The sequence below is a fragment of the Mesoplodon densirostris genome, chromosome 2 (assembly GCF_025265405.1).
Source record: "Mesoplodon densirostris isolate mMesDen1 chromosome 2, mMesDen1 primary haplotype, whole genome shotgun sequence".
In the NCBI taxonomy this organism is placed as follows: Eukaryota; Metazoa; Chordata; class Mammalia; order Artiodactyla; family Ziphiidae; genus Mesoplodon; species Mesoplodon densirostris.
In genome coordinates, this window is record NC_082662.1 from 6,873,003 (window position 1) to 6,900,945 (window position 27,943).

The following is a 27,943-nucleotide window of genomic DNA, read 5'->3' on the forward strand; positions in this document are numbered from 1 at the left end:
CTCAATGGTCACGGACCACCAGGTTTTTCTTGTTTTTTTTTGGGCTGTGTTGGGTCTTCGTTGCTGCACACGGGCTTTCTCTAGTTGCGGCGAGAGAGCAGGGGATACTCTTCGTTATTGTGCACGGGCTTCTCATTGCGGTGGCTTCTCTTTTTTTTTTTTTTTTTTCCGGTATGCGGGCCTCTCACTGTTGTGGCCTCTCCCGTTGCGGAGCACAGGCTCCGGACGCGCAGGCTCAGCGGCCATGGCTCACGGGCCCAGCCGCTCTGCGGCATATGGGATCCTCCCAGACCGGGGCACGAACCCGTATCCCCTGCATCGGCAGGCGGACTCTCAACCACTGCGCCACCAGGGAGGCCCAGCGGTGGCTTCTCTTGATACGGAGCATGGGCTCTAGGCGGGCGGGCTTCAGTAGTTGTGGCACATGGGCTCAGTAGTTGTGGCACGTGGGCTCAGTAGTTGTGGCACATGGGCTCAGTAGTTGTGGCGCACGGGCTTAGTTGCTCCACCATGTGGGATCTTCCTGGACCTGGGATCGAACCTGTGTCCCCTGCATTGGCAGGCGGATTCTTTTTTTTTTCCTGGTACGCGGGCCTCTCACTGTTGTGGCCTCTCCCGCTGCAGAGCACAAGCTCCAGACACACAGGCTCAGCGGCCATGGCTCACGGGCCCAGCCGCTCCGCAGCATGTGGGATCTTCCTGGACCGGGGCACGAACCTGTGTCCCCTGCATCGGCAGGCGGACTCTCAACCACTGTGCCACCAGGGGAGTCCCGCCACCTTTATCTTGAGGCCAAGGTTCAGGCTCAGTGTGGCTCACAGGGACCCACAGACAGGATCTAGTTTGGGCTTTCTGGCTTCACGTTCACACCAAGCTACCTGGCGTTCCCCCCAAACCCTCTCATCTCTCTGTGCTGTTCCTCGCCTGGAATGACCATTCTTCTCTTTCCTACGGCATTTTCTCCTGGAGAAATCCTTTTTGTGTTTCCTAATTCCCCATCTTCCTTCTGGGCAACCATAGCACCAGGCCCATCTCTTTCTCCTCCTGTTGTATTTTACCAACCCATGTAAATCCACATATCTATAAATATTTCTATGTGTAGCCACCTGTGTCTATATTCAGCTGAACAATATCTCCAACTGTAGTCTATTACCACATGGATCATTCTAGACTCTCTCTCTTGGCTTATCTGTAATTTCTCACTGCAACAGTGAGATGGTTCCCAGCATCTGCCATCCACTTACTTGTTTAATCCCAGTATTCATGTATAGTGGGGTCTCTCACTGTATCTTACCTGTGTGTTTTTGTCTACAAGATCAACATTCACTCCCAAGCACTTAAAAATAACTAAGTGCTTAATACACACCAGGCACTGATCTAAAAGCTACAAGCATAGAATTTAATTCTCATAACCAACCATGTGAGGCATTTACTATTAGCTCAACCAAAAAGGAAACTGAGGTACAGAAAAACCAGATAAGTTGCCCATGTCACCCAATTACTAAGTAGCAGAACCATGGCTGGCCCCAGAGGATAGACCCACAGAATCATGAACTCCAGAGCCTCCCCTGGGTTAGGGGTGCTGCCCGTAACATGAGCTGAATTAATAATGCCACAGTCCCTTAATTCTGACATTCTGGCCTTACTGTTTCTCAGCACTGCATGCTGCCATCTATGGTTGTTTTCTGAGCCCCCTCACACCGTAGGTCCCTGTGGCAGAAGGTAAGGATGGTTCAACCACAGGATTGTGCTCTTTAATTTGTCTGGGCCTTCACTACTTTCGTAAGTCATGGAATTCACCACCTGGGGAATCCCCATTCCACCCCCACGAAAGCCACTCCCAACCCCACCACTGTCCCACCCGGCCCCTGGTCTCTGCCTCCCTAACTCCCAGGAGAAGATTTTACATCCTGTCAGAAGCCTTTCAGCAGGTGGTCCCTCCACTTCCTTTCCTACACCTCAGTTTTCTCCACCTTTTTGTACACACCCTCTTCACACACACACACACACACACACACATACACACACACACCCCTCTACGAAAGCCTCTAGCTCTGCTGTGTGTGTGTAGGGGGCACTGCCTCCTTCTCCCGACACCCTTTCCTGTCCACCTTCAGGGCCCCTCGGTGTTCGCTATGCACCTTCAGGACCCCTCGGTGTTTGCTATGCACCTGAACACATGCAGAGGCTTCCCCAACCTTAAATCTTAAAAATCACAACTTTGCGACCACCTCATCTCTCACTCCTCCCCTTCTTTCAGCAAATATCATCTGAGCGGCCTCCTCCATGACAGGTTCTTTTAGGCAGTGGGGATTCCGGGACTAACAAAACTGGCCAAACCCCTGCCCTTAAGGGGCTGACACTCCAGTGCAGCCAAGCTGCTTGAAGGAGCAGGGAATGTGCCCCGCCTTCCACCGGCTCACAGAAAAGCAGCACATCTTGGTGAAAAGTGATCATATGTGTTTTATTGAGTATACAGAGGCAATTCTATTGTCCTCTAATAATATAATTTGGGAACAATAATCTCTGACTTGGTTAAAGTCTCCATAGGGACCTGCTTCCCAGATTCCTAGACATCGTTACTTGTGACATCATACTTTTCAAAACTCGTGTTTCTGGAGATGGATCTCACAAGAGGACGGATTCCACCCTGAACATGTGCCCGTGGCCCCCGGAAGACTACGGGATTGGAGAAGAATTCGTTTCTTTGGCCACATTTGATTCCTTCCATCTCGACACCACGGTAATGGTTTTCATCATAAGAGCCGGTGTTGCCGGGAGCCACACAATGGCTGACCCAGCATGGTTGAGGGACAGCTGCCCGGCATGCCTTGGGGTTGGTGATGGGTCAACCTGGAAAGAGACAGCCTGGCTTTAAGAACTGCACAGAAGCCCTTACGACAGTCCCATCAGGGCCTGCCTTCCACACCGGACTTGTCCTAGTGGATTCATAGCCCAGGAGGGAAGCTCCACGCAGACCTGATTACCAGGCTCCTCCTCTCGAGTTACTGCCCCGCAGTAGAGGGCGGAAAGTCCTTTAGCTCCTCCTTTTCCAGGTGCACCTCTGACACTTTGTTCATCTTGGTGAAGATCTGATTGATTTCTATGAAGGTCTTGGACTTGGTCTCGGGGACAACCAGGAAGATGTAGGTGGTGGTGAGAAGACATATCACAGCAAAAATGATAAAGCTGTAAGCTCCGAGGCCCACCTGTGGGAGGGGAGAGGGTTCACGTGCTTGAAAAGGTTCTCGATTTACTGCTTGAGTATTTTGTGCCTCTGGGGCCCCTGGGTCGCACTTACTTGAATGAATGGGAAGATCAAGCCCACAGTGAAGTTGGAGAGCCAGTGGACGCTGCCCCCCACCATGTAGGCGGCCGGCCGGGAGGACTGCAGGAAGATCTCGGTGATGAGCAGTGCGGGGATAGGACCTGGGGAAGAAGAGGAAGAGCTGTCTTCCCTGCCGGCTGAGCAAGCCCACAAAGGGTCCTGGAGCCCCTGCCCGTGGAAGGTTCCAGAGGCATCCGGCCCAAGGCGGAGCAGTGTGTCTCCAGGACTCCTGGTCTCGTGGAGAAGCAGTGTGAGAAGGCACCTAGCAAGAGTCGGGCACAACAGGCGACCTCCTGTGATTCCCTAAAGGGGGCCCATGACCACCTGTAAGACTCTCTGTGCCAACCACATGGGCACCACGGTCCAGCCTACACAGGCTGCTTTACTGTCCTCGCTCTAGTCGTGCTCCGCCCAAACCCCTCTGCCACAAGAACAAAGGCAGAGAAGCCATTTGGGCCGAATTCGCCCCTTCCTGGAGCCTCTCTAAGGAGCTCAGGCCAGAAGTTTCTAGGGCTGGTGGTATAGGAGGGGGCAGTGAAACCACAGAACCAGCTCTGGGGTACATACTGGGCCCAAGGGCATGTCCTGTGACATAGGAGATGACGCAGGCGATGCTGACGTAGGGCATCCAGGATATTGTGTCCTGTGGGGAGAAAACAGAGTTGGATCACACGTGGCAAAGCGGAGACAACCTGGGACGGGAGCGTCAGGACACTCGGGTGCCAGAGGGCCAGTAGCTCTGCCTGGGTTGGGAAGGCGGCCACCTGGCACCTCCTTCCACAAGCAGCGCCACCTGGATGCCCCTGGAATACCAGCTGGAAGTGGGTAATGCGCTGCTGGGGCGGGGATCGGGGCTGCACGTGATCCCCAGGCAGCGGACTCGCGCATGCGCACAAGGGCTCAAGGCACCCCAGGCCCCACCTTCCTCACCTGCAGAGCCAGGGCGGCCGTCAGCACGCAGCAGGCGGTGAAGCAGATGGAGAAGCCCAGGAGGAGCAAGACTCTCCTCCCCAGGAGCTCCACCACGAAAACCTGGAGGGAAAGGGCGAGGAAAAGTGGGAGGCTCAGCAGGCCCTGGCTGCCCCCCTGCCCAGCAGGCCCACTGCCCCTGTGCGCCCACCTGCCCGTGTGTGTGTGTGTGTGTGTGTGTGTGTGTGTGTCTTTGAATGGCCAGCGGGCCTCCTCACTGTGCAGTCCAGGGGCCCCTTTTGCCATGTGGTGGCCCTGGCACAGGTAGTGGTCCCCAGTGTGAGACGTTGGAGAAGAGCCACCTCTCATGGCGGCAGCTTCCGGAGTGGACGGTGGGGACGGGTCTCCATCTTTGGGGCCCCAGGCTGTCGCCCCCCCCGCCCCCAAGAGACAGGCTGTCATCTGAGGACAGCCCAGAGGCTAGAGAGGAGGGGACCGAGGGGCATGTCGCCACCGAGATCCGGGCTCCTTCCTGGGCCAAGACTCCCCACTCTCAAGGTGCCCTCCATCTTTGGTGGCAGGCAGGGACTCGGCTTCCGGGGGCACTCACGGCGCAGACGGTCATCAGCACGTTGACCGCGCCTGTGCCCGCCGTCACATACTGGACATCCTGTGCTCTCACCCCAGCGCTCAGGTAGATCTGGTCTGCGTAGTAGTAGATCTGGAAGGCCACCCCCGAGGCTGGTGAGGCCGGCTGGGCAGCCTGGACCCCTCGGCGGATCCCTCCCCGCTCCCGCCCCGTGCCTGCCCGCTGCCCCGGCCCCGGCTGCCCTGGTACCGCGTTCACTCCCGACAGCTGCTGGCCGCCCATGAGGACGACGATGGAGATGACCTGCCACCGCAGGGACCTCATTCTGAGCAGCTTCAGCACGGAGATGAAGCCCGCAGCCTTCTCGGCCTTGTCCTCCTCCCGGATCTCCTGTATCTCGGCGTCCACGTCGTCCCAGCCGCGCAGCACCCTCAGCGCTGGGGGAGGGAGCAGAGGGGGCGCTGGGGGCGGAATCACGCAACCCACCGCCGCCCCCACCCACCGCGAAGATGCCGCAACCTGCGTTGTTGCTCCTGGTCTCCTGGGAAAGCCTTACCGCTTTTGGCAGCCGCTTCATCCTTCCTCTGAACGAGCAGGTACCTGGGGCTCTCCGGGAAGAAGGGCAACAGGAGCAGCTGCAGAGCCGCGGGGATCCCGGTCACCCCGAGGAGGACGGGCCAGCCTGCAAGGAAACCAGCCTTCCGTGAGAGCCGGCGCCCCAGCCTCCTCTCCTGCTGCTCTCCGCCTCCAGCCCCACGGAGCCGCTCTGGCCCACTATCCTGGCTGGTTTTCTTTGGAGCCGGAACACAGGCTGGGGGCCGGGGGTGGGGGCGGGGCCTTTATCTTTCTCACTCTTCTGTCCGCAGCGCCTAGGATGGTGCCTTACCAAGAGTGGACACTCTAACTACTTAGAGAATGGATGCTGATGAAGAGCCACTACCCACCTGTCAGATGAACAAAGTGAAAAATTCTGACAACACCAAGCACTGACGAGAATGTGGGCAGATGGGACGTGTCCACAGCGCTGTGTGGACACGTGGCATCTTTAGGGGACAGTCTGGCAGGAGCTAGTGCTGCTGGACACCCACATGCTCTAACCCAGCAGTCCCGCTCGGGAACGCATGCCTGGGCCCCTGGGACACCGGAAGGACGAGGACAGAGCAGCACTGATTGTAGAAACAAAACCCAGAAACAAGGCGAATGTCCACACGGTAGAACGGATGCATAAATCATGGTTCATTCATAAGATGGAATTTTTTTTTTTTTTTGCGGTACGCGGGCCTCTCACTGTTGTGGCCTCTCCCGTTGCGGAGCACAGGCTCCGGACGCGCAGGCTCAGCGGCCATGGCTCACGGGCCCAGCCGCTCCGCGGCATGTGGGATCTTCCCGGACCGGGGCACAAACCCGCGTCCCCTGCATCGGCAGGCGGACTCTCAACCACTGCGCCACCAGGGAAGCCCCAATAAGATGGAGTTTTATACTGTGGTGAAAATGAAGCAAGTCAGGACAGGAGCCAATCCCACCAATGTGATGTTGGCTGCAGTGTAATTCCACACAATGTGGTTCCATTGTATTAAGTCCGGAAACAGGGAAAATTCACTCTATCTTCTAGAAAAGTGGTGAAACTCTTCTAGGGAAGAGCAAGGATGTGATGATCATAAATGTTGGCACAGTGGCTCCCTTTGGGGGCGGGAAGGCCGTGATTGAGGGGCGCGCAGGGGGCCGGCGTGGCTCTACTTCTGGACCCTTATATATGTTACATCACTCAATAAAAATGGTTGAATAAGTGAATGAGTGGTTCAGGCTCCTTCTAGGAGCTGTGAACGCCCGACTCACCCCCTTTTCTCCTGTGCAGGAGGTGATAACTGCAGACATCTGTGTGCCAGGCACTAGAGTCTCATGGCTTTTCACGTGTAGCCCACTTCCCCATCATAGCCATGTCAGGAGGCAGGTACCAGCATCAACCCCATGTTACACGTGCAAACACTGAGGCATGGAGGGCATGTAGCTCCCTTGCCCGAGATCAGTCATTTAGGAGCAAAGCTGAGATTCGAACTCAGACACATTGAACCTTGAATCCCCATCCTCTCAACCTTCTCCCACCTCTTGGCTCTGAAGCCAGGGCCTAGCTGATCCGGGTCCCACTTCTAGCACCCTTGCACAGACTACAGCGAGTATGGACGTGCCATCTGCACGTGCCGTTGCCATCTGCCCTCTGGCCCCCACCCCACCCCCTACACTGAAACTCTTCCCATGAGATCTCAGTGACCCCTAACTGCCAATTCCAGACACCCTGTTCCGATCTTGACCCCCATGACTTCTGTGCAGCCTTTGTGCTGTGACTGCCCACTCACTTCCAAGGACTCTGACACTCTTCTCTCTGGCCTTCCTTCCTTCCTTCTTCACTGAGCACCTAGTATGTGCCATGAATTTTGCTGGAGATTCAAAGATGAGGAAGGCCAAGCCCTGCCCTCCACACTCTTGTCTAGAGGAGGGTACCGATGGCTGAATAGTCACCATAAAGGATGGAGGGACAAAGTGAGAGTCCACCACAACACCTGCAGCTCCCTGCATGCACAAGGAACTTTATGCTTCCATCCCCTATGCCCACATCTGGAATGCTGGTCCTACCCACCCCCCCAAGCCCAGGCCCTCTCTGAGACCCCCTCCCTGGGTGGAACCAGGGCTCCCTCCCACACACCACAGAGCACCTCGCAGGTGCCAGGGATCCGTGGCTGTTTCTGGGTGCAGCTGGTTGGTTACGTGCCATCAGCAGGGGACAGGCACCTAGCTCCTCCACTCCTGGTCCCAGATCTTTACAAGGGCGATTGAAAGGTGGGACAGATGGTAGTTAAGCTCGGACTCAGGCCTGCACTGCCTGCATTTGTGTCCTAAGGAGACATTGGACATGTGATCCAACTTCTCTATGCCTCAGGTTCTGCACCTGTAAAATGGCTATAGTAACAGTACATGCTTCATAGGTTGTTTGGAGGATTAAATGGATTATATAAAAGACTTCGTGTCTGGCCCATACGTTTTGACTGGTGCTTTGTTAGCGGTGATTTCCCTTTCAGAGGTTCGAGACCCAAGACAAAAAAAAGGGAGGTCATGCAAGAACACTGACAGTTATGAGTTGCTGTGCACCTACTATGTGCCAGCCCCCTGGCTCTGGGGTGTGGGGGGGTGCGGCTCCGAAGTCTGGGTCTGGTGTGGATACTGGCCCTGAGACTCACCACCTCACCCACGGAGGCTGGGTCTTGTGACCCTCTTTCCTGGTCTGTGATGGGATGATCACGGGCCCCTGGGCAGCTGCATTGCTGGGAGGCTCCAGGGCAATGGTGCCGGAGGCCTTAAGCACAGAGCCTGGCACCCTGGTGGCCATCATTACCATGCCCCGGGTGCCTGTGTGACAGCCACCAAGCAACCAAGAGAAAGATAGCAGCACCTCCTGTGCCCTCACAACTCCCTCATCCGTGTCCCAAGAGGGACTAGAGAACGTCAGTCTGTCTGTCCCCACCAACTTGTTCAGGCCCGCTCTGGGCAACCTCCAGCTCAGCACTGTGGGGTCAGGGCTGTGCGGGGGCCCCGTCGTTTAGAGAGAAAAGACCAGCTCATAGGAACGGGCTGGGGGTCTGAGGTGTCCTGAGCTCACCTTCTTTGTTTGCGAGGAGACTCCGAAGACCCAAGATCTGGGCCGCAAGGATGCCGACGGTGATGAAGAGCTGGGGCACCACGCCCAGGGCCCCCCTCAGGTTCTTAGGGGCCAGCTCCCCTAAGTACATAGGGACGACATTGGAAGACAGACCTGGGAGAGAGGGTGAAATAAAGACACCATCAGGAAACATTAATCTGGCAGGGATGAGCTGTCTTCAAACACATTTATTCTTCCTCAGCAATTGCATTCATTGGGCTGAAACTGTCTCAAAACTGCAGGAGTAAGCAAAGAACCCCTCTTGCAATTCTTAGGCCTTTTAACTTTAAGAGAAAATAGTCTGACCAAAGAAGTTATGGACAGTGCGTTTGCTTCCAGACTGGTGTCACCTGGGGACACAGGCCACCGGACCTCAGGTCTTCCCTCCTGATTGGCTTGGTCTCTGGGAGGAGAAGCCCAGGTGTGGTTAGACTCTCTCTCCTCTCTTGCTCCTTGTGGGGGAAACCTGTTAATAAAAGGCCAAGGACCCCTGCCCACCAGCTTTACCTTCTGAGACTGTATATTACATAATAAGCTGATGCATAGACATTGAAGCACAAGCTTTATTTGTCAGTAAGCTTTGAAAAATTAAATATATATTGTAGACTAACTGCGTTCTGGGATTTGTGTAATGACTGAACTACTTCTGAATCCTCAATATTTGAACTTGTTGGTTTTCCCGTTTTACTGACATCTGACCCCCTTATGAATAGGTGAAACTTAATTTTATAGGCTCTAAAGTATTTTCATAGATATTATCCCATTTAGTTCTCCTAAAAGTCCAGTGAGAGGTTGGGGGTCTGGGAGGAAGGTCAGATGGGTTGTTACTGGTCCAAGTATCGCACATGGAGCCAGAGGCAAGCTGATGCTCAGAAAGACGTGGGGTCTGAGAGGGAGGCTGTGGCCAAGGGCAGACCAAGGGAGACAGTGTGGGGTGAGGGGAGGCTGGAGCTGCTGGTGATGGGAGGGTATTTTATAGCACTGAGATAAGAGGAAACTGACGGCCAAGTTTTCAAGCTCTGCAATTCTGCCCAAGGACATCCCTGCTTAGTATTTTATTATTATTATTTTTTGGCTTTTTTTTTTGACATCTTTATTGGAGTATGATTGCTTTACAATGTTGTGTTAGTTTCTGCTATATAACAAAGTGAATCAGCTATACATATACATATATCCCTATATCTCCTCCCTCTTGCATCTCCCTCCCACCCTCCCTATCCCACCCCTCTAGGTGGTTGAAAAGCACCAAGCTGATCTCCCTGTGCTATGTGACTGCTTCCCACTAGCTATTTTACATTTGGTAGTGTATATATGTCCATGCCACTCTCTCACTTCGTCCCAGCTTACCCTTCCCCTTCCCCGTGTCCTCAAGTCCATTCTCTACGTCTGCATCTTTATTCCTGTCCTGCCCCTAGGTTCTTCAGAACCTTTTTTTTCTTTTTTTTTTAGATTCCATATATATGTGTTAGCATACGGTATTTGTTTTTCTCTTTCTGACTTACTTCACTCTGTATGACAGACTCTAGGTCCATCCACCTCACTACAAATAACTCAATTTTGTTTCTTTCTATGGCTGAGTAATATTCCATTGTATATATGTGCCACATCTTCTTTATCGATTCATCTGTCAATGGACACTTAGGCTGCTTCCATGTCCTGGCTATAGTAAATAGAGCTGCAGTGAACATTGTGGTACATGACTCTTTTTGAATTATGGTTTTCTTAGGGTATATGCCCAGTAGTGGGATTCTGCTTAATATTTTAAAAGGGGCATCACAGTTCATTAATTAATACCAATTCTTTCTGATTTTCAGACAAAGAGGGACAGTCTTTAGAGCAGCTCTTAGGTGTCTTGTGTGGTGGATGGGGGGGGACCCTGCAGGCCCAGTGCCCAAAGGGCTATGGAGAAAGCGAGGCCCTCGTGTTGCCCGGTCACCATCCAGGCCCTGGGGGCCGCTTCTCAAGGCCAAGTGCTTCTGAACTTAGGTAAGAGCAACACTGGAGAGACAAACACCAGGACGTTTGTGAAGAGATGGGATTCCCTTCATGTTGGTGAACAGTCTCATTCTGTCTTAAAAACAACTCCACGGGGCAACCCCCGGCCAGCCTGTTCTGACACCAAAGTCAGAGAAGCAGCTTTTTTTTTTTTTTTTTTTTGCGGTACACGGGCCTCTCACTGCCGTGGCCTCTCCCGCTGCGGAGCACAAGCTCCGGACACGCAGGCTCAGCGGCCATGGCTCACGGGCCCAGCCGCTCCGCGGCATGTGGGATCCTCCCAGACCCGGGCACGAACCTGCGTCCCTTGCATCAGCAGGCGGACTCTCAACCACTGCGCCACCAGGGAAGCCCGGAGAAGCAGCTTTTAAAGTTTAAATTCCATTAGTGAAAGTCTGAAGTGTTCTTATCAAAGATGTTGACTAACAGCAAACCAGCAAACTGAGCATCTGGGGGTCCAAGCTGCATTGACCCTGAACCCCCTTGGTCAGAGTGGCCGTTTACTCGTTTTTAGAGTGTCTAAGTACCACGGGGCTTGATGACACCCTTTCCTGACTTTTCAGGAAATATGTGAAGGAATGAGCAGGAAATAGATTAGGCTTCTGCTGGAGTTCTTCAAGTATGACCTGAAGACACAGGGGGTTCCTGATACCTTTCAGGGGGTCTGTGAGATCAAAACTGTTTTCAGAACCGTCCTGAGATGTTACTTGTCCTTTTCATTCTCGTTCCCTGACCAGTTTTCCAGAGATCACATGCCCTCTGACATCACACCAACAGAATCCAGAAGCAGGTTTGAGAGTCTGGCTGTCTTCTGTTAAGCCAGACATTCAAGAGATTTGCAAAAATGTAAAGCAATACCACTAAATTTTTTTGTTTTAGAAAATAGAATTATTTTCATAAAGACATGTAATGGGCTTATTATTGCTATCTTAAAATGAATTAATACATTTCTTGGTTGCAATTTCTAACATGGTAAATATTGATCAGTATAACGCATACGAGCTCCTTAGAACCCTCAACAATTTTAAGAGTGTAAAGGGGTCCTTAGGCCAAAAAGTTTGAGAACTGTTGACCAGAAGTCATGCTTATTTAAAAGCAAAGGTTGGTTGGGAATTCCCTGGCGGTCCAGTGGTTAGGACTCCGTGCTTTCACTGCCAAGGGCCTGGGTTCAATCCCTGGTTGGGGAATTAATATCCGGAAAGTTGTGTGGCATGGCCAAAAAAAAAAGCGAAGGTTGGGATGTTAAACTGTGATTTTTCTATTGGAGCCTAACATTTCTTTCTTGGAACCAACTCTGAATTGTTGGCTGTCAATAGAAACGTGACAGCACCTGCCCACTGCAGACAACTTCCAGGAATCGTCCGTTTTTCATAAAGCTGAGCCTGGCTGCAGGGAAAAACTGCAGGAGCAGGGCCAGGCACCTCGGGACTCCTGGCCAGACGGTAGATAAATGTCCAGGTGCTCTCAGGGAAAGCTAGAATGAATGAAGTTTGCCAGGGGGCCCATCAGTCCCTCCTTGAGGTGACCTCTTCTGTCTTCGGGAATCTTGTTTTCCTCTTCATCGCCCCAGCCCTGCAATCCCTCGCCACTTCCCCCAGTACCAGGCTTCTTGCTGTCTCCTCTGCTGTCAGTAAACTCCAGGGAAGGGGTTTGCTGACATCCGGCCAAATTATCCCTTCTTCATCCCCATCCCTGTGTTTGGAAGGAGAACGAGTCACTTGACAATGCCACAGCCTGGTGGGGGGCGAGTGAAGCGCCCAGGGTGCAGCATTTCCAGGGGCGCTTACCCTTGGGGGCCCACCCAGCAGTGCACGGCCCCGAGAGTGGGCACCTCGCTTGCCTCAGTGGCCCTGGCCCTTCTGCCTACAGAGGAAGCCAACCTGGAGGAAGGCCACAGCATGGCTGAACCATGTCTCTTCAGTCTGAAGCCATCATGGGAGAATTTTCTATAACCAGGGAAACCCGGCCCGGGCAGAATGGCTTTGGAGAGGTTACTACCATTAACTCTTTTCTGGTAGAGGGATTCACGCATTTGATAATTTCTCAAGCTTTTTTGACCACAACTCACGGTGCAAAATACAGAAATACATTTTACATCCAGCTTGGTTCTCACATATGTATAAAGATAAAGAACTGAAACAACGTTTCAAAAGACAATCCTTATCTTTACTACATGTGACACAGTCTACCCTAGTTAAAAACAACAAAAAAGAAAATACTGTTTGCTAAACAGATGTCACTACCCACCAACTGATCCTGAGACAGGCTGGGATCTGGGACCCTTTGCTGCAGTGTTTGCACCTGGACAAACATCTCCTTGAGCAACAAGCTACAGAGAAACTATAAGGGACTAAAAATAACTGTGTGCATGTGCAGTTGGGGCAGATTATGGACAAAAAGATACAAAAAGACCAAAGAAAACCCAACTGTCACCTCTGAAGAGCCAGGAGAAAACACTGGATGTCTTGAGCCAAAGCAGTGTACTGCGCATGCCCCTGCACTCAACAGCACAAAGGGGTGGGCAAAACACCTAAGCCACCCCTCTGGCCTGATGCCTGGACACACCTCTTCCCTCACCCCATATAAGGAACGAGCTCGCCGCCCCCTCGGGGAGTGAGCAAGGGAACCTGTTACTTGTTTTTGCTCCCTCCTGCAGCCGCAGGGGCCCCAACAAATCCTTGCCTGAATTTCTTGTCTGGCCTCTAGTCAATTTCTGTTGATTGGGGAAGGCCAAGAACCCTGGTCAGTATCAGTCCCGACCTGCAGTTTAGAAAACATTGAGATTAAGGACTGGTTGGAAGGACCAGTCTGGTCCTAAGATTCTGTATCCCAGTCTTTCAAAGAACAGCTTTCTTCACAGGAAACTCCACAGTGAAGATCTGCCCGCGGTCCACACACATCCCTGTAACGCAGGGGCTTAAGCGTCTACCCACAGCAGAGGTGTAGGAACAGCTTGAACCTATATGCTTCAGAGACCCCAAATTTGTTCAGACCCCAGGTGCCTGTTCTCCCCCCTCTGACCATCCCGAATCACAGAATGGTTTACCTGCACATATTCCCACCAAAAGTCTGGCCACAATTATCATCTCAAATGACCTGGCAACTTCACTGCATCCCATTAAGATCGCAGGCACGATGGAAAAGATGTTGTTGAACAGCAAGGTTCCTTTTCTGCAGAGGACAAAATACCAGTTGGTTTGGTTTAAGGATTTGCCACTCCTTTAACAAATGTTTGCCGAGAATCTACTCAGTTACAGCAGTTGCTGTTGTGTTGTTTGATTTGCTGTTGACCTAAGATGGATACAGGTCCAGTGCATGGCCTGGTGTGGGAATATTCTCTGTGGGAGCAGATATAAATGACCCCAATGCAGAGGGCATCAGTAGTGGGGAACAGAGGGAAAGGCTCGCATATTACAATACAGTAAAGGGTTGTGCAACCATAAACTAACATGATTTTAGTATAATCTTGAAACCCAGACTGGATGAGGACATTAAAGGAAAGGTTTAGGCCAATCTCACCTATCAACATAGATGTGAAAATCCTAAATGAAATATTAGCCAATTGAATTCAACAGCATATATAAGAATCTTTCAAGGTTAAAAACACCATATTAAAGATTGTACTGGGGAAAAATATAGGATTATCAATTGAAGTAGCAAAACAAGTCAATAAAATTTGATATCCATCATGATTTTAAAAAAAACCTTAACAGGGCTTCCCTGGTGGCACAGTGGTTGAGAGTCCGCCTGCCGATGCAGGGGACACGGGTTCGTGCCCCGGTCCGGGAAAATCCCACATGCCGTGGAGTGGCTGGGCCCGTGAGCCATGGCCACTGAGCCTGTGCGTCCGGACCCTGGGCTCCGCAATGGGAGAGGCCACAACAGTGAGAGGCCCGTGTACCGCAAAAAAAAAAAAAAAAAAAACCTTAACAAACTATAAAAATGAGGGAACTTATGTAAGCTGATAAAGGGTATCTCCTGAAAACCTATAAAAAAATCAAACTTAATAAAACTTACAAAGCAGTCCAATTTAAGTCAAGACTGGAGTTGGATTTGGGCCCTGGAGAGCCAGACAAAGGCAAAGGGAAAGTTTCTCTGGAGAAGCCCCTCCCATTGGGCTCCCCAGGAGTCTACCAGCCAGGGACCCCCACCCCATGAGATGAAGCATCACCATTACAGGACACACAAGACAATCCACCACCTGCAAGAGGCTGCACATACAAACAGCACAGCTTCAGACAACAGGATTAGATAGAAGCCATAAAATATGTTTTAAATGAGTAGTGTCATAAAATAAGGAATCAAAAGGGTACTATAGAAAGAACAAGAACATACATAAAACAGAACTATCCAAAACAATAGCAAAAAAGATAGATTTTTTTTTTTTTTTTTTTTGCGGTACGTGGGCCTCTCACTGTTGTGGCCTCTCCCCTTGCAGAGCACAGGCTCCGGATGTGCAGGCTCAGCGGCCATGGCTCACGGGCCCAGCTGCTCCGCGGCATGTGGGATCTTCCCGGACCGGGGCACGAACCTGTGTCCCCTGCATCGGCAGGCGGACTCTCAACCACTGCGCCACCAGGGAAGCCCAAAAAAGATAGATTTTAAAAGCAAATGAATAAAACTTAGAAATGAAAAATATAGTCATTGAAATAAAAATGTAGTAGGTGAATTGCAGCTAAGGAAAGAATTAATGAATAGGAAGGCAGACCTGAGGAAGTTACATAGAAAGCAACACAGAGAGAGAGAGAGAAGATGGGAAGTATGACAGATTAAGTTAGGGAGGATTATAATAGCACTAGTCACAGTAGCCAGACGGTGGAAGCAAGCCAGATGTCCATCGACAGATGAATGGATAAACTAAATGTAGTATATTCATACAACAGAGTGTTATTCAGCCTTAAAAAGGAAAGAAATTCTGACACGTGCTACAATATGAATGCACCTTGAGGGCATTAGGCTAAGTGAGATAACCCAGTCACAAAAGGACAAATCTTGTAGGATTCATTCATATAAGATCCTTAGAGTAGTCAAATGCACAGAGACAGAAAGTTGATTGGTGAGTTACAGGAAGACAAGAAAGGGGAGTTATTGTTTAATGGGTACATGGTGTCTGTTTTTTTTTTTTTTTTTTTTTGCAGTACACGGGCCTCTCACCACTGTGGCCTCTCCCATTGCAGAGCACAGGCTCCAGACGCACAGGCTCAGCGGCCATGGCTCACAGGCCCAGCCGCTCCGCAGCATGTGGGATCCTCCCAGACCGGGGCACGAACCCTTGTCCCCTGCATCGGCAGGTGGACTCTCAACTGCTGCGCCACCAGGGAAGCCCCGGTGTCCGTTTATATGAGATGAAAAGTTATAGAGATGGGTGGTGGTGATGGTTGCACAACAGTGTGAATGTACTTAATGCCAAAAACCTGTACACTGGACTTCCCTGGTGGTGCAGTGGTTAAGAAGCCACCTGCCAATGCAGGGGACATGGGTTCGAGCCCTGGTCCGGGAAGATCCCACATGCCGCGGAGCAACTAAGCCCCTGCGCCACAGCTTCTGAGCCTGCGCTCTAGAGCCCATGAGCCACAACTACTGAGCCCGCATGCCACAACTACTGAAGCCCACGTGCCTAGAGCCCATGCTCCACAACAAGAGAAGCCACTACAATGAGAAGCCCGCACACCACAGCGAAGAGTAGCCCCCGCTCACCGCAACTAGAGAAAAGCCTGCACACAGCAACAAAGACCCAATACAGCCAAATAAATAAATAAATAAATAAAAATTAAAAAAAAAAAGTGTACACTTAAAAGTTGGTTAAAATTGTAAATTTTATGTTATGTATGTTTACCACACTTTTATTTTTTGACGCACCGTGCCACTTGTGGGATCTTAGTTCCCTGACCAGGGATCAAACCCGGGCCCTGGCAGTGAAAGCGTGGAGTCTTAACCACTGGACCGCCAGGGAATTCCCACCACAAGTTTTGAAAAATAGCTTTTTAAAGAAGTCTTTTTACAGACAACAACAACAACAACAAAGGCACGGAGGAACTTCCAGAAGAATATAGAAAATGGAGGAGAGAAAATATCTGTAGAAATCATGGCTGAAAACTTTCCAGAACTGATGACAAAGATATGAAACCTCAGACAAGGAACTGCCATGAGTTCTGGGATAAATAAATCAGCCATAGCTTGCTCACAAAAGGGAAGATTCAACAGTGTAAGGATGTTTAGCTTTTCCTCCAATTAAATGATAAATCCAAATCAATTCCAAGCAGAATCCCTTTTCAGGGATTTCGATAAGCTGATTTTTAAATTAACACAGAAGACTAAAGGAACATGAATAACTAAGATAAATTTGAAAGCAAGTGATTTTTTACATGGAAAAAAATTAAAATAAAATTGGCCTTCCCTCTCCACTCACCTACTAAATACAAAATAAAATTCCAGATCTATTTGGGAAAGACAAAATTGTAAAATTATTTTTTTAATTATAGAAGATTATCCTTATGACACCTGGTAGGGAAGACTCTCTTAAGACACAAAAAGCAAAAATCATAGATGAGTTAAATGTGACCACTTGAACATTTAAAGATTTTGTATCAAAAAGATACTACATGTACAATTAAAAATAAAGCAACAGGGCTTCCCTGGTGGCGCAGTGGTTAAGAATCTGCCTGCCAATTCAGGGGACACGGGTTCGATTCCTGGTCTGGGAAGATCCCACATGCCGTGGAGCAACTAAGCCCATGCGCCACAACTACTGAGCCTGCAGGCCACAGCTACCGAGCCTGCGTGCCACAACTACTGAGCTCGCATGTCTAGAGCCCATGCTCCACAACAAGAGAAGCCACAGCAATGAGAAGCCTGCGCACCGCAACAAGAGTAGCCCCCACTCGCCGCAACTAGAGAAAGCCCGCATGCAGCAGTGAAGACCCAACAAGCCAAAAAAATAAATAAAATAAATAAATTTAAAATAATAAATAAATAAAGCAACAGATTGAGAAGGCATGTGCCGGATACAACAGAGTACAGTGTGGACGTTACTTGGCACGATGTGCTCAGAAGTGAAATTTCCTCCCAGCACCGTCTGTGCCTCTTTTTCCCATGTGTGAAAAGGGAATGGGGGATTTTGTAAGGATTAGTGCAATTAATATCCCCTAAAAGCACTTAGGATAGAGCCCGGCAAGTAGGAACCCATCAATTAATTGTTAGCTGCTACTGATATTTAAAGAACATTGATAAATCTTTAAGAAAACCACAAACAACTGAATAGCATTTATCACATTTTCAGGTGGACTAGCAACTGTCAGCTCCATCTTCAGACCAGACGGCTAGTCCTTCACTCAAGGAGAAGCATCCTGCAGATCTGTGACTTGACTGATGTTCTGCCCACCGGTGGCCCACAGGGAGAACTGTGCGCTCAACACCAACCTCCCAGCAAGACTTCAGGCACAGCTTGTATGTTTCTATTCTCAGGTTCTTTTTGAAAAAGACTGGAGAAGGAACCGAGGTCTGGGGTCTGGCCTTGAGCTCACTAGATCTGTGGCTGAGAACGGGCACTTTACCTCAACCCGCCTCTGTGTGCCCATCCTGGAAGGGAGGGGGTTGGAGGGGAAGAACTCTTAAATACTGTTCATAACAAGGTTGCTGGCTCTCTCATGCCCATGGAATTTACCAGGGGGGTGGGAGGGCTTAAGGACCTTTCTTGGAATCAAATACAGAATCTCTAATGCTTCTAGAATTAGGGGCAAAGATTTAAGCTCTGCTTTTGCCATTGATGACACTCACAGTGAGGGTCTCCCTGGGACCACGCGGTCTCACAGTGAAGGGCTTGACATTAATCTCAGCCATTTCAGAGTTTTACAGGAAGTTAATTTGGGCTACATTTTGCATATAACTGGATTCCAAGGTAAAAGAACAGAGCAGTTAGCTTGTGTTCATTTAGGAAGCAGAGTTCAGGAATATCAGTCTATGGTCTACATTGGGCCTGATGTCTTGGCCATGCCATCTGGCATTTGACTCTTCTAAAGGCCAAAAGGACGTTCTGGAAAGGACGATTTCAAGGCAAGAGAGGGTGAGAGCGGGAGTGAGTCCTGATCTCTGAAGCACTCTCTGCTCTCTCCATGCCCACCCCAGACCCTGAGACCCATCACCCCCACCCAACTCCAGCCCTGAGACCTTCGTTGCCTAAGTCCCCAAACACTTGGTCAATGTCTGGTCTTCTTAACCACATTAGGAAACAAAAATCATCACAGCAATCATTACCTGGTTTTAGGATAATGATTTCTGCTTTAGGCCCAGGTTTTAAACTCTGATGGGGTCTATGAGTTTCAAGGAGTTGAACATTCACCTTCCCTTACCTGCCTAATTTATTCACCAAGGGGCCGACCATGAGGGAGCCGAGGAAGCCTCCGAAGGGAAACATGGACACAGAAACCGACCACAGCAAGGTCAAGGAAAATTCGCTTATGTATTCACTGATTCTGTCATAGTAGGTCTCGTTATAAAATGCTTTCATGAGCTGGAGAGCAAAGCAAAACAGAACACCAAAATAATTTGAGCTGGTTTTGCAGAAAGAACAGTGTACGTTGTTGGGCCACCCAATGGGATGAGCTGGGCACGTGAACATCAACACGATTAAGTGGAGGAGAGGGAGTGAAGATTAACAGCAATTAGCAGGGGGCACCCACGCCGGGGCAGGCGGCTGGGAGGCCTCTGATGGGCAAGCTGCCAGGGATGTTTCTTTTTTTTTTTCTTTAAAGAATTTGGTTGGTTCTCTTTATTATTTATTTATTTATTTGCCCACGCCCCGCAGCGTGTGGGATCTTAGTTTCCCGACAAGGGATCGAACCCCCGCCCCCTGCAGTGGACGCTTGGAGTCTTAACCACTGGACCGCCAGGGAAGTCCCTGCCCAGGATGTTTCTAACCCCAGAAAGGAATGACTCCAGGCTTCCAATCATGGAATCAATGTTGGATGATCCTGGCCCCTCCAGACTCTGCTATGGATTACAAGGCTGCAGAAGATCAGAGTGCCCCCAAACTTAGCCCCCACCCCTGGAGGCCAGCCCACCATGCGTCCAGCCAGGCCTGGCTCTCCACGAGAACCTGGTGTGTCCCCATGACCCTGTGCCTGCAAGTCCCTTGGGCTTGTGCTGTTTATTTCATGGGTTTCCCCCACCCTTCACTTGAGGTCCCACTGTGTGCCCTCAGCGTCTGTACAGTCCCACCCTAGTGGCCACCCGGGCACGGACTGCTCCAAACCCCCCTCCCTGTTCCCGGGGGGCTGCATCTCGCCCACCATAGCGACCTACCTTGGCAGGGGAGTTAATAGCAGCCACGTTGTACCCATACTGGAAGGATGACCCAAAGGCAGCTATCAGCGTCACCAAAGCAAGCACTGGTGTCAGCCTCTGCAGGAGGAGAGACCACGGCTTTAGGTAAGGAAGCAACCCGGGGTTCCAGGGAGCTCCTGATCTACTCAGAGTCTTGCAGAAAGATGGATGTAATGGGATCTGAAGATCCGTGGTCTTTCAACCACTCCATGTCTGGAAACCTACCCTCCATGCACCTTGGGTGGAGCAGGTTTCATTAACCGTAGCACTTAAGCCTGGATAATCCTTTGTTGGGGGAGGCTGTCCTGTGTGCACTGTAGAGACACCTCTCACCCCATCTGTGACAACCTAAATGTCTCCAGACATTGCTAAATGTCCCTGGGGGCAGGTGGGGAATCGCCCCTGGTTGAGAATCACTGGGTCTCAACAAAACCGAAGGGTCACCCCCTCCAACCCTCCACCTAATGTCTGAGCTGCTTCTGTGACATTCCTGCTGCGGGACTGCCTCTGCTGATTGCAGCAAATGCACTCAGGCACTGCCTCAAACACAAACCCCCCCAAAAAATCAGAGAGAAAATGTGAAAATTTTTAATTATTTAGGGCCACTGACTAACTTCCTTTAGCCTCTGGACTGCTGCTCTAAGAGGCAGAAGGCACAGTGAAAGAAATATTTAAATATAGATTTCTTACACACACACATTCTGTGACGATATCCCCCTTGACACCTGGGTAACTGAACACTCATTTAAGACGATCTTTAATGACACGTGGGAATTCATTAGTAAAAGGATGAAAATTGGGAGAAATATAAAAGTGGAAAGAGCTTTGCTCTTAGAATCTGTGGATCTCAGTTTGAATTTGCTCACTGCCACTTTCTGGCTTAATTTCTGTGATCTTCAGTTTCCTCATCTTTAGGGTTAGGATAATAACACCTCTTGGAGTTATTGCAAGGATTAATTATGGAAGCGTCTAGCTGTGGAGGTGAATCCACTGACTGGAGTGGGCCTGGGCTCTCTGAACCCACCATTGACACCCTTCATCCTATACTACAACCGAGGTCCCCATCACATGAGACTCAGCCCCTCTGGTGGCGAGCTGAGGTCCTCATGTCTCCCCTGGGCAGCATCCCTCCAATCTAAGGGGGAACCTCTTGAGAGAGGCAAGTAGGAGCAGGACAGGCAGAGAAACAGTGGGCACCTGGGCCTTGCCTCATGCTGGGGGGGGGGACCGCTGAGCTAGTGACCCCCTCCCCGACCCCACAGAACAGGTGCAGGACCCGCAGGAGTCCTGGTCAAGAGCAGAACCGCAAGTGAAACTTTGCCCGTCTCCTCTTCCACCAAATAATTAACAAATGCTTAATTCACAGGAAGTTTCTGGTAAAGATGATAAGAGCCACAGACAAGGCAGCCTATCAAGGAGCAGTGGGCTCTGGTTTCCAGTCTCTCCTCAGGCCCCACCACCCCCGCGGGCCAGGGGGGCAGCAGGTGACGGAAGTGGAGGGAGCAGGGGATGGTGCCCAGGAGGGGGGGCGGGTTCCAGGGCTGTTGCTACACCGTGTTTTCTAAAGGCAGGGGGTGCGCAAGTAGGCATACCCACCCCACCCCCAAAACCCCACCCAGGAGGTAGCATAGGGCCAACCATGTCACACTTCACCTCCTGAAGCGCTCTGGGTGTTCATTCATTCATTCACACATTGAGCACCCACTGTGAGCCAGCCAAGGTTCTAGGTTCTAGCTACTAGGGATATAGTGGAGAAGAAAACAAAGATCCCTGCCCTATAGCTGTCCTATTGCTTGATTCGGTGGAAGGAAAGAAGGAAGGAGGAGAGAGAGGGAGGGAGGGAGGGAGGAAGGAAAAAAAGGTTGATTAAGGGCTTCCCTGGCGGCGCAGTGGTTGAGAGTCTGCCTGCCGATGCAGGGGACACGGGTTTGTGCCCTGGTCCGGGAAGATCCCACATGCCGCGGAGCGGCTGGGCCCGTGAGCCATGGCCGCTGAGTCTGTGCGTCCGGAGCCTGTGCTCCACAACGGGAGAAGCCACAACAGTGAGCGGCCCGCGTACCGCAAAAAAAAAAAAAAAAAAAAAATGTTGATTAAAATTTCTCCGCTTCTAATTCCCTTCCCAGTAAATGATAAACTATAAATGCACCAGGCTTCATTCATACTGCAGGTGCAACTCCAACATTCTGCTTTGATGGGTCCTAAGGTTTGAAGTCCTTAGCAAAGCTCAGTGGGGGAGCTGGCTGGTGCCCCGGGGCTCATGCCCCAGACTGGGGGCATCCTGCCAGGTACGTGGATAGACAGCTCTCTGACTGCTTTTATGGGATCCTAGCAAAAATTATCAGAGACCTCACGCTGTAGAGTGTCTAAGCCTAGAGCACATAATTCAACTTCTATTCCTTGGCTTTCTCCTTGAATTCGAGCCATAGGTACATTCTAAGGACCCGTAGGAATTAGGGCTCACACTTTGTGGAAATAGCAAAGACATCCTGGGTAAGTTCTCAAGTTCTCACCGACCTTGCTGGTCCAAATGCCTTCATTCTGATGAAACAAAATTATTTTTAAGGCAGGAAAAGAAAAATCTAACATAAAATTTTCTCTGCCATTTGAACCACTATCTCCTCCCCTTTAGTGTGCATTAAGCATATGCATTACACATTAACTAGATCCCCTTAGAAGATGCAGGAATGCCTACTCACAAAAAAAAAAAGAAAAGAAAAACAACAACAACAAACAATATCCTCCTGGCACCAGCAAGCTAAATCCTTAGGAGCTAACATTCCTTTCCCAATCCTGTAAGGGGTCACAATAACTCACTACTCACCTTGTTAGACTATGTAAACTGTCAATATGTTACTTTGATGTATAACACTTTGTCTCAAAAATTATATAACTGTGCTCTGACTTCTAACAGGAAGAACAGTCCTCAGAGCTTTCTGAAAGACTGTCTGCCAGGTTATAATCCTCAGGTTGGCTCGAATAAAAATTTCATTGCTTTCTTAGATTGACTGTTGATTAATTTTTTTCATGGACGATGCAATAAACATTGCATTGCATATTTATTGACAGCTGTCTATGATCTGTGTACCATGCTATAGTCCAGTGAGCAAAACAGCTGCCCTCAAGAAGACTGTGGTCCAATGGGAAAGACAAACATTTTTTTAAAACTTCATAATAATTTAATAATGAAACTAGAACTGGAGTAAGTTTTATGAAGAAAATCCACGGAAGTGGTTAAAGACGGGAGTCAGGAAAGTGACTGAGAGAGGATGGGTCCTGGGTAGGGGAGTGGCTGAGGCAGGGGAGCAAGAGGTACCAGCTTTGAGGACTATTTAGGAAGTAAAATCAAGGGATTTGGTACCCCTTGAGAAAAATGGAAATCAAAACCACAACGTGGTACCACTTCTCACTCATTAGGATGGTTAAAACCAACAAGACAGGTAAATGTGTTTATGAGGATGCTGAGAAAATTGGAACCCTCTCACATTGCTTATGGGATTGTAAAATGGTGCAGCCACTTTGGAAAACAGTCTGGCCGTTCCTCAAAAAGTTAAACACAGAGTAAACATATGACCCAGCAATTCCACTCCTAGGTATATACCCAAGAGAATGAAAACACATATTCATGCAAACTTGATCACAAATGTTCATAGCAGCCTTTTCATCATAACCCAAAAGTGGAAACAACCCAAATGTCTATGAGCTGATGAACTGATAAGCAAAATGTGGGATATTCATGCAATGGAATATTATTTGGTCATGAAAAGGAATGAAGCACTGATAACTCGCTACGAAGTGGATGAACCTTGAAAACAAGCTACGTGAAAGAAGCCAGTCACAGAAGACCGCCTGGTTCCATCTATGTGAAATGTCCAGACTAGGCAGATCCACAGAGACAGAGATAAATCAGTGATTGCCCAGGGCTGGGGGAGAAGAGGAAGAGATGGGGGGAAATGCGGAGTGACTGTCCGTGGGTAGGGGGTTTCTTTTAGGGGTGATGAAAATGTTCTGAAATGGATTGTGGTGATGCATATACAACTCTGTGAATATATATGGAATTATATACTTTAAAGGGGTGAATTGTATGGTCTGGGAGTTTTATTCTCAATAAAGTTACTATATAAAAAAGGCATGTAAGAGAAATTCAGGGCTTAAGCTTTCTTTTTCTTTTCTCTTTCTTTCTCTTTTCCTTTTCTTTCCTTTCCAAGAGGGGAAAAAAGAGAATTTGGTACTGGGCTGGATCAGGGCATGAGGGAGAGGAAGAGGCTGAAGAGGATGTCCAGGTCTCCGAGCATCTTATTGAAAATGACAAATGGCTCAGTGGCCTCAAGACACGAGAGGGGACCCTCCTCAGAGGCCAAGGGAAGCCGGGACTATGAGCTGTGCTTTTGAGAAAAACTAGGAACCAAATCCCTCACGCCTACAGTAAACTGGCTTCCTGTTTTTCAAAATGCTGAGAACATTCTGAGACTTCAGTGAAACAACCACCTTCAGGGCTAGCCCTCTGAAAGGGTGTGATTCAAGCTCTCTGGGAAGAAAGCCCCACCCAAACCATTTCTCTCTTAGGAATTTGTCTCCAATTTCTCTTTCTACCACCAGAGAGACACTCTCAGTCTCAGACTTTTCTTTGTCAGGCATCTCCAGTCAGAATGCAAATATGCCTGGAAAAGGGAGTCCCTATGAATTATTAACACCGTAAGTCACTTTATCACACTATGGAATGAACCCAAAGTTTCACAAACATTCCTTGAGGTCCGAGTGACGAGGGGAGAGAGGGGAGACAAACGTCATAACATTTTAGAGCTGGAGGTGCCCGGTGTTGTCGCTGCAGGGGGTTTACAGCATGACCACTGCAGCCCAAGAGCAAGGGGTTGAACCTGCCTCTCCTGCTGCTGGCTGTGTGGCCTAGGGCTAGCTACTAACTTCTCTCTGTCTTGGCTACTTCATCTGTACAATGGCGACAATGATACTGCCTTCCTCGCAAGACTGATATGGGGAATAAATGAGTTCATATATGTGAAACAGGCCCCCAGCTGGCTCGTGGTGGTACACATTCCAAACATTACACATTATATCACGGTTTGCTATCAATATTAATTATTAACAATGAGGACCCAGAGGGGAAGTTAGTAGCTCAACGACACTCAACTAGTTGGTGGTGGAGACACTCCACTAAAAATTCTGTTTTCACTTTCCAAAGCATTTTGGCATTTGTTTCTAATCATCTTATTTGTTTCTTTCAGGCCAAAAGTCCTTTTTCCTGGCGGAAAGTCCTTGATGCACACCAGATTCATGTCTTTTCTCTCTCTCTTTTTTTTTTCTTTGTGGTACGTGGCCCTCTCACTGCTGTGGCCTCTCCCGTTGCAGAGCACAGGCTCCGGACGTGCAGGCTCAGCGGCCATGGCTCACGGGCCCAGCCGCTCCGCGGCATGTGGGATCTTCCCGGACCGGGGCACGAACCCGCGTCCCCTGCATCGGCAGGCGGACTCCCAACCACTGCGCCACCAGGGAAGCCCTCATGTCTTTTCTGAGGAACCCAAAGGCCAGTGATGCCGTGGTCACACAGCCACCAGGGGACAGACAACCAGGCCCTCCCCACCAGCCCTGAGCGGCCCCTGGCAGCCCAGCCTCTGTGGCCTGAGCTGGCCCCCCACTTCCACTCAGCTCCTAAATCCCTCCTTGGCTTCACTTTGTGATTTGAAGGTTCTCACAGTCACCACTGGCATAGTTCTGTTTTGATGTCTCCTGGGACACCTAGCGCATATGCACCCAAAGGGCCAGGTCTGCCCTCAGGCACCTGGGAAGGGGCAGTCTGCATCCCCCTGGATGGATCCCTGGAGCAGGCCCCCTTCCTTGGGGGACTGCAGGAGCAGGTGGCTGTGATCAGCCCATATCTTTTGCATGTGACCGTTTAATCATCTCCTTTCAAAATGTATCGTTCATTTTCAGGGACCACCACGCAGGGTGTTTCTGTTCTTTTGCAGCCCCACCTGGGGGCACAGCTGGGCAGTGCACTTCTTTTGAAGAGACGGCACAGACCAGACCAGGGCCCCCCTGACCCCCAAATCCCTGAGTTCTTATTACCTCACAGCTCCTTTTCTATAAAATAGAGGCGATAACATTTGACCTAACACGTTCCTGTTGTCATGAAGTCGACAAGACAGTCCCTGTGAAATGACGCAGTAATCTCTAAAGCAGGCAATCTTGTGGGCGAGAGACACCAGGGATGCTGCTCAACATCCTACAACACCCAGGCCAGCCCCCCATGGCAAAGAACTATCCGGCCCCAATGTCAGTAGTGCTCTGCTCTGAAGGATGATCACAAAACAATAACACTTACGGGGGATCCACTCTGTGCCAGGTAATTTACACACATGATCTCATTTACTTGTTCCAGCATCCCTCTGAGGTGGTATGGTTATTATTCCCATTTTATAGGTGAGAAAACCAAGGCACAGAGCAGTTAAATAACTTGCCCAAGTTCCCACAGCTTGAATAGGATGGAGCAGGAATGAATCCCAGGTACTTCTACCTCTCAGACCTGTCCTTAATCTGTGAGCTACAGAGCATGGACCCAATCTGTCTATGGCAAGGCTCTCCTGTCCACGACTGAATAAATAATAATTTGCACAAATAAGTACCTCCCCCATCAATATAAGCAGATGCTGTTTTGATGAATAAAATGCAAATTTCTTAAAAGTGTTAATAAATTTATGTTACCTTTCTGTCCTTATGCATTTTCCTCAATCAAAAGACTCTAGCACTTCCCTGGTGGTGCAGTGGTTAAGAATCCGCCTGCCAATGCAGGGGACGCAGGTTCGTGCCCTGGTCCGGGAAGATCCCACATGCCGCAGAGCTACTAAGCCCGTGTGCCACAACTACTGAGCCTGCATGCTGCAACCACTGAAGGCTGCGTGCCTAGAGCCCGTGCTCTGCAACAAGAGAAGCCACCGCAATGAGAAGCCCGCGCGCCACAACGAAGAGTAGCCCCCGCTCGCCGCAACTAGAGAAAGCCTGTGCGCAGCAACGAAGACCCAATGCAGCAAAAAAAAAAAAAAAAAAAAAAAAAAAATTAAAAATTTTATAAAAAAAAAAAAGGACCCTAAAAGTACAACGGCAATTATATGGAGGGCAAGGGTGGGTGGAAAGAGGTTCAGAAAAATCTTTCATCTCCAAAAGAAAAGGATTCTGATTATCTAAAAGGGAGGAAACCTCTGCTGCAGATCTGAGTTCAATTCAAATCCCGCAACATCTTTTCTACCTTCTCTTCGCGCTGGCTTAGCTCTTCACCTGCTGAAAAGGTTAGTGAAAATGCCCTGAAGCGAAAATCAAACAAAGCAAAAAACTCTCACAGGCCATGTGTAAGGATTTTGTTGCTGGTTTCTGAAGCCCTTCCCCTCAAGTTCTTATGGTGAGGGAAGTTGTGACAAACTCATCCTTTGAGTCTCATCATTTCGGTTCCAGCCCAAAGAACCTCTGAATCTCAATGTGTCTAAATGTCTCCTCTCTCTAGTCCCTGTAAAAGTCCAGCTGCTGGGTGAGCTCTGAGGGGCAGGTGCCCCAGTGGTCCTCGCCGTGCACAGAGCTCCGAAGAGCATCCCCAGCAATGCCGAACAGGCCCTGCCGTGGGGCTGCTGCTTGCTGTCTCGACAGCAAACTTACCCCTTCCCTCCTGACTGCATCCTGTTGCTCCATCTTTTCTCTGGAAGCGCAGGGTTCTGCTTACTTCCTTTCAGCCAAAATAACAAATGCACTGAATGGCGAGAGAAGACATTCTGGCTGTACTTTGGCCAAGCCAGGTAACAGCCAATAGCATTTTTATAGGCGGGCTAAGGCAGAATAACCCTTTCGGGAACCCAGAGGTTTGTCTTGTTTTCGCTTCTTCTTTTAAGGGAGATGTCTGGGGTCTAGCTCAGCAAGTAGGCACCCCCCAGGGACTGCAGGCACAGTGCCTTCCAGATTGGGACAGTCTGCGGTATTTCCTTACTGCGAAAGTCAGGCTCGTGGTGAGTGACTGGAAGGGTTATTTCCGTCACAAGCACATGGAAAGCAGCAGGTGCCGGTGACCCTACAACACACCAGGTAACACGGGGGCCGGAGATGGGGTCATTAG

The 27,943-nt window shown here is 49.9% G+C and overlaps 1 protein-coding gene across 4 annotated transcripts in view; it reads right to left on the bottom strand.

Annotated features, from left to right (window-relative positions):
* Positions 1 to 3,005: 3,005 nt before the first annotated feature.
* The window catches only part of SLC2A5 (solute carrier family 2 member 5), a 61,249-nt gene continuing 36,311 nt past the window's right edge, over positions 3,006 to 27,943 (bottom strand). The window contains exons 1-12 of one of the 4 annotated variants that reach the window (XM_060079596.1): positions 27,493 to 27,525; positions 19,813 to 19,911; positions 18,945 to 19,021; positions 13,559 to 13,683; positions 8,479 to 8,631; positions 5,383 to 5,508; positions 5,076 to 5,263; positions 4,848 to 4,958; positions 4,259 to 4,360; positions 3,896 to 3,971; positions 3,302 to 3,429; positions 3,006 to 3,209 (exon numbers count right to left, since the gene is read on the bottom strand). In XM_060079596.1, the coding sequence (XP_059935579.1) occupies positions 3,006 to 3,209; positions 3,302 to 3,429; positions 3,896 to 3,971; positions 4,259 to 4,360; positions 4,848 to 4,958; positions 5,076 to 5,263; positions 5,383 to 5,508; positions 8,479 to 8,631; positions 13,559 to 13,683; positions 18,945 to 19,021; positions 19,813 to 19,911; positions 27,493 to 27,525 (1,422 nt within the window). Of the gene's footprint in view, positions 3,210 to 3,301; positions 3,430 to 3,895; positions 3,972 to 4,258; positions 4,361 to 4,847; positions 4,959 to 5,075; positions 5,264 to 5,382; positions 5,509 to 8,478; positions 8,632 to 13,558; positions 13,684 to 14,571; positions 14,583 to 18,860; positions 19,022 to 19,812; positions 19,912 to 27,492; positions 27,526 to 27,943 lie in introns of those variants that run through there. The other 3 variants (XM_060079590.1, XM_060079586.1, XM_060079605.1) reach the window with 3 other exon arrangements.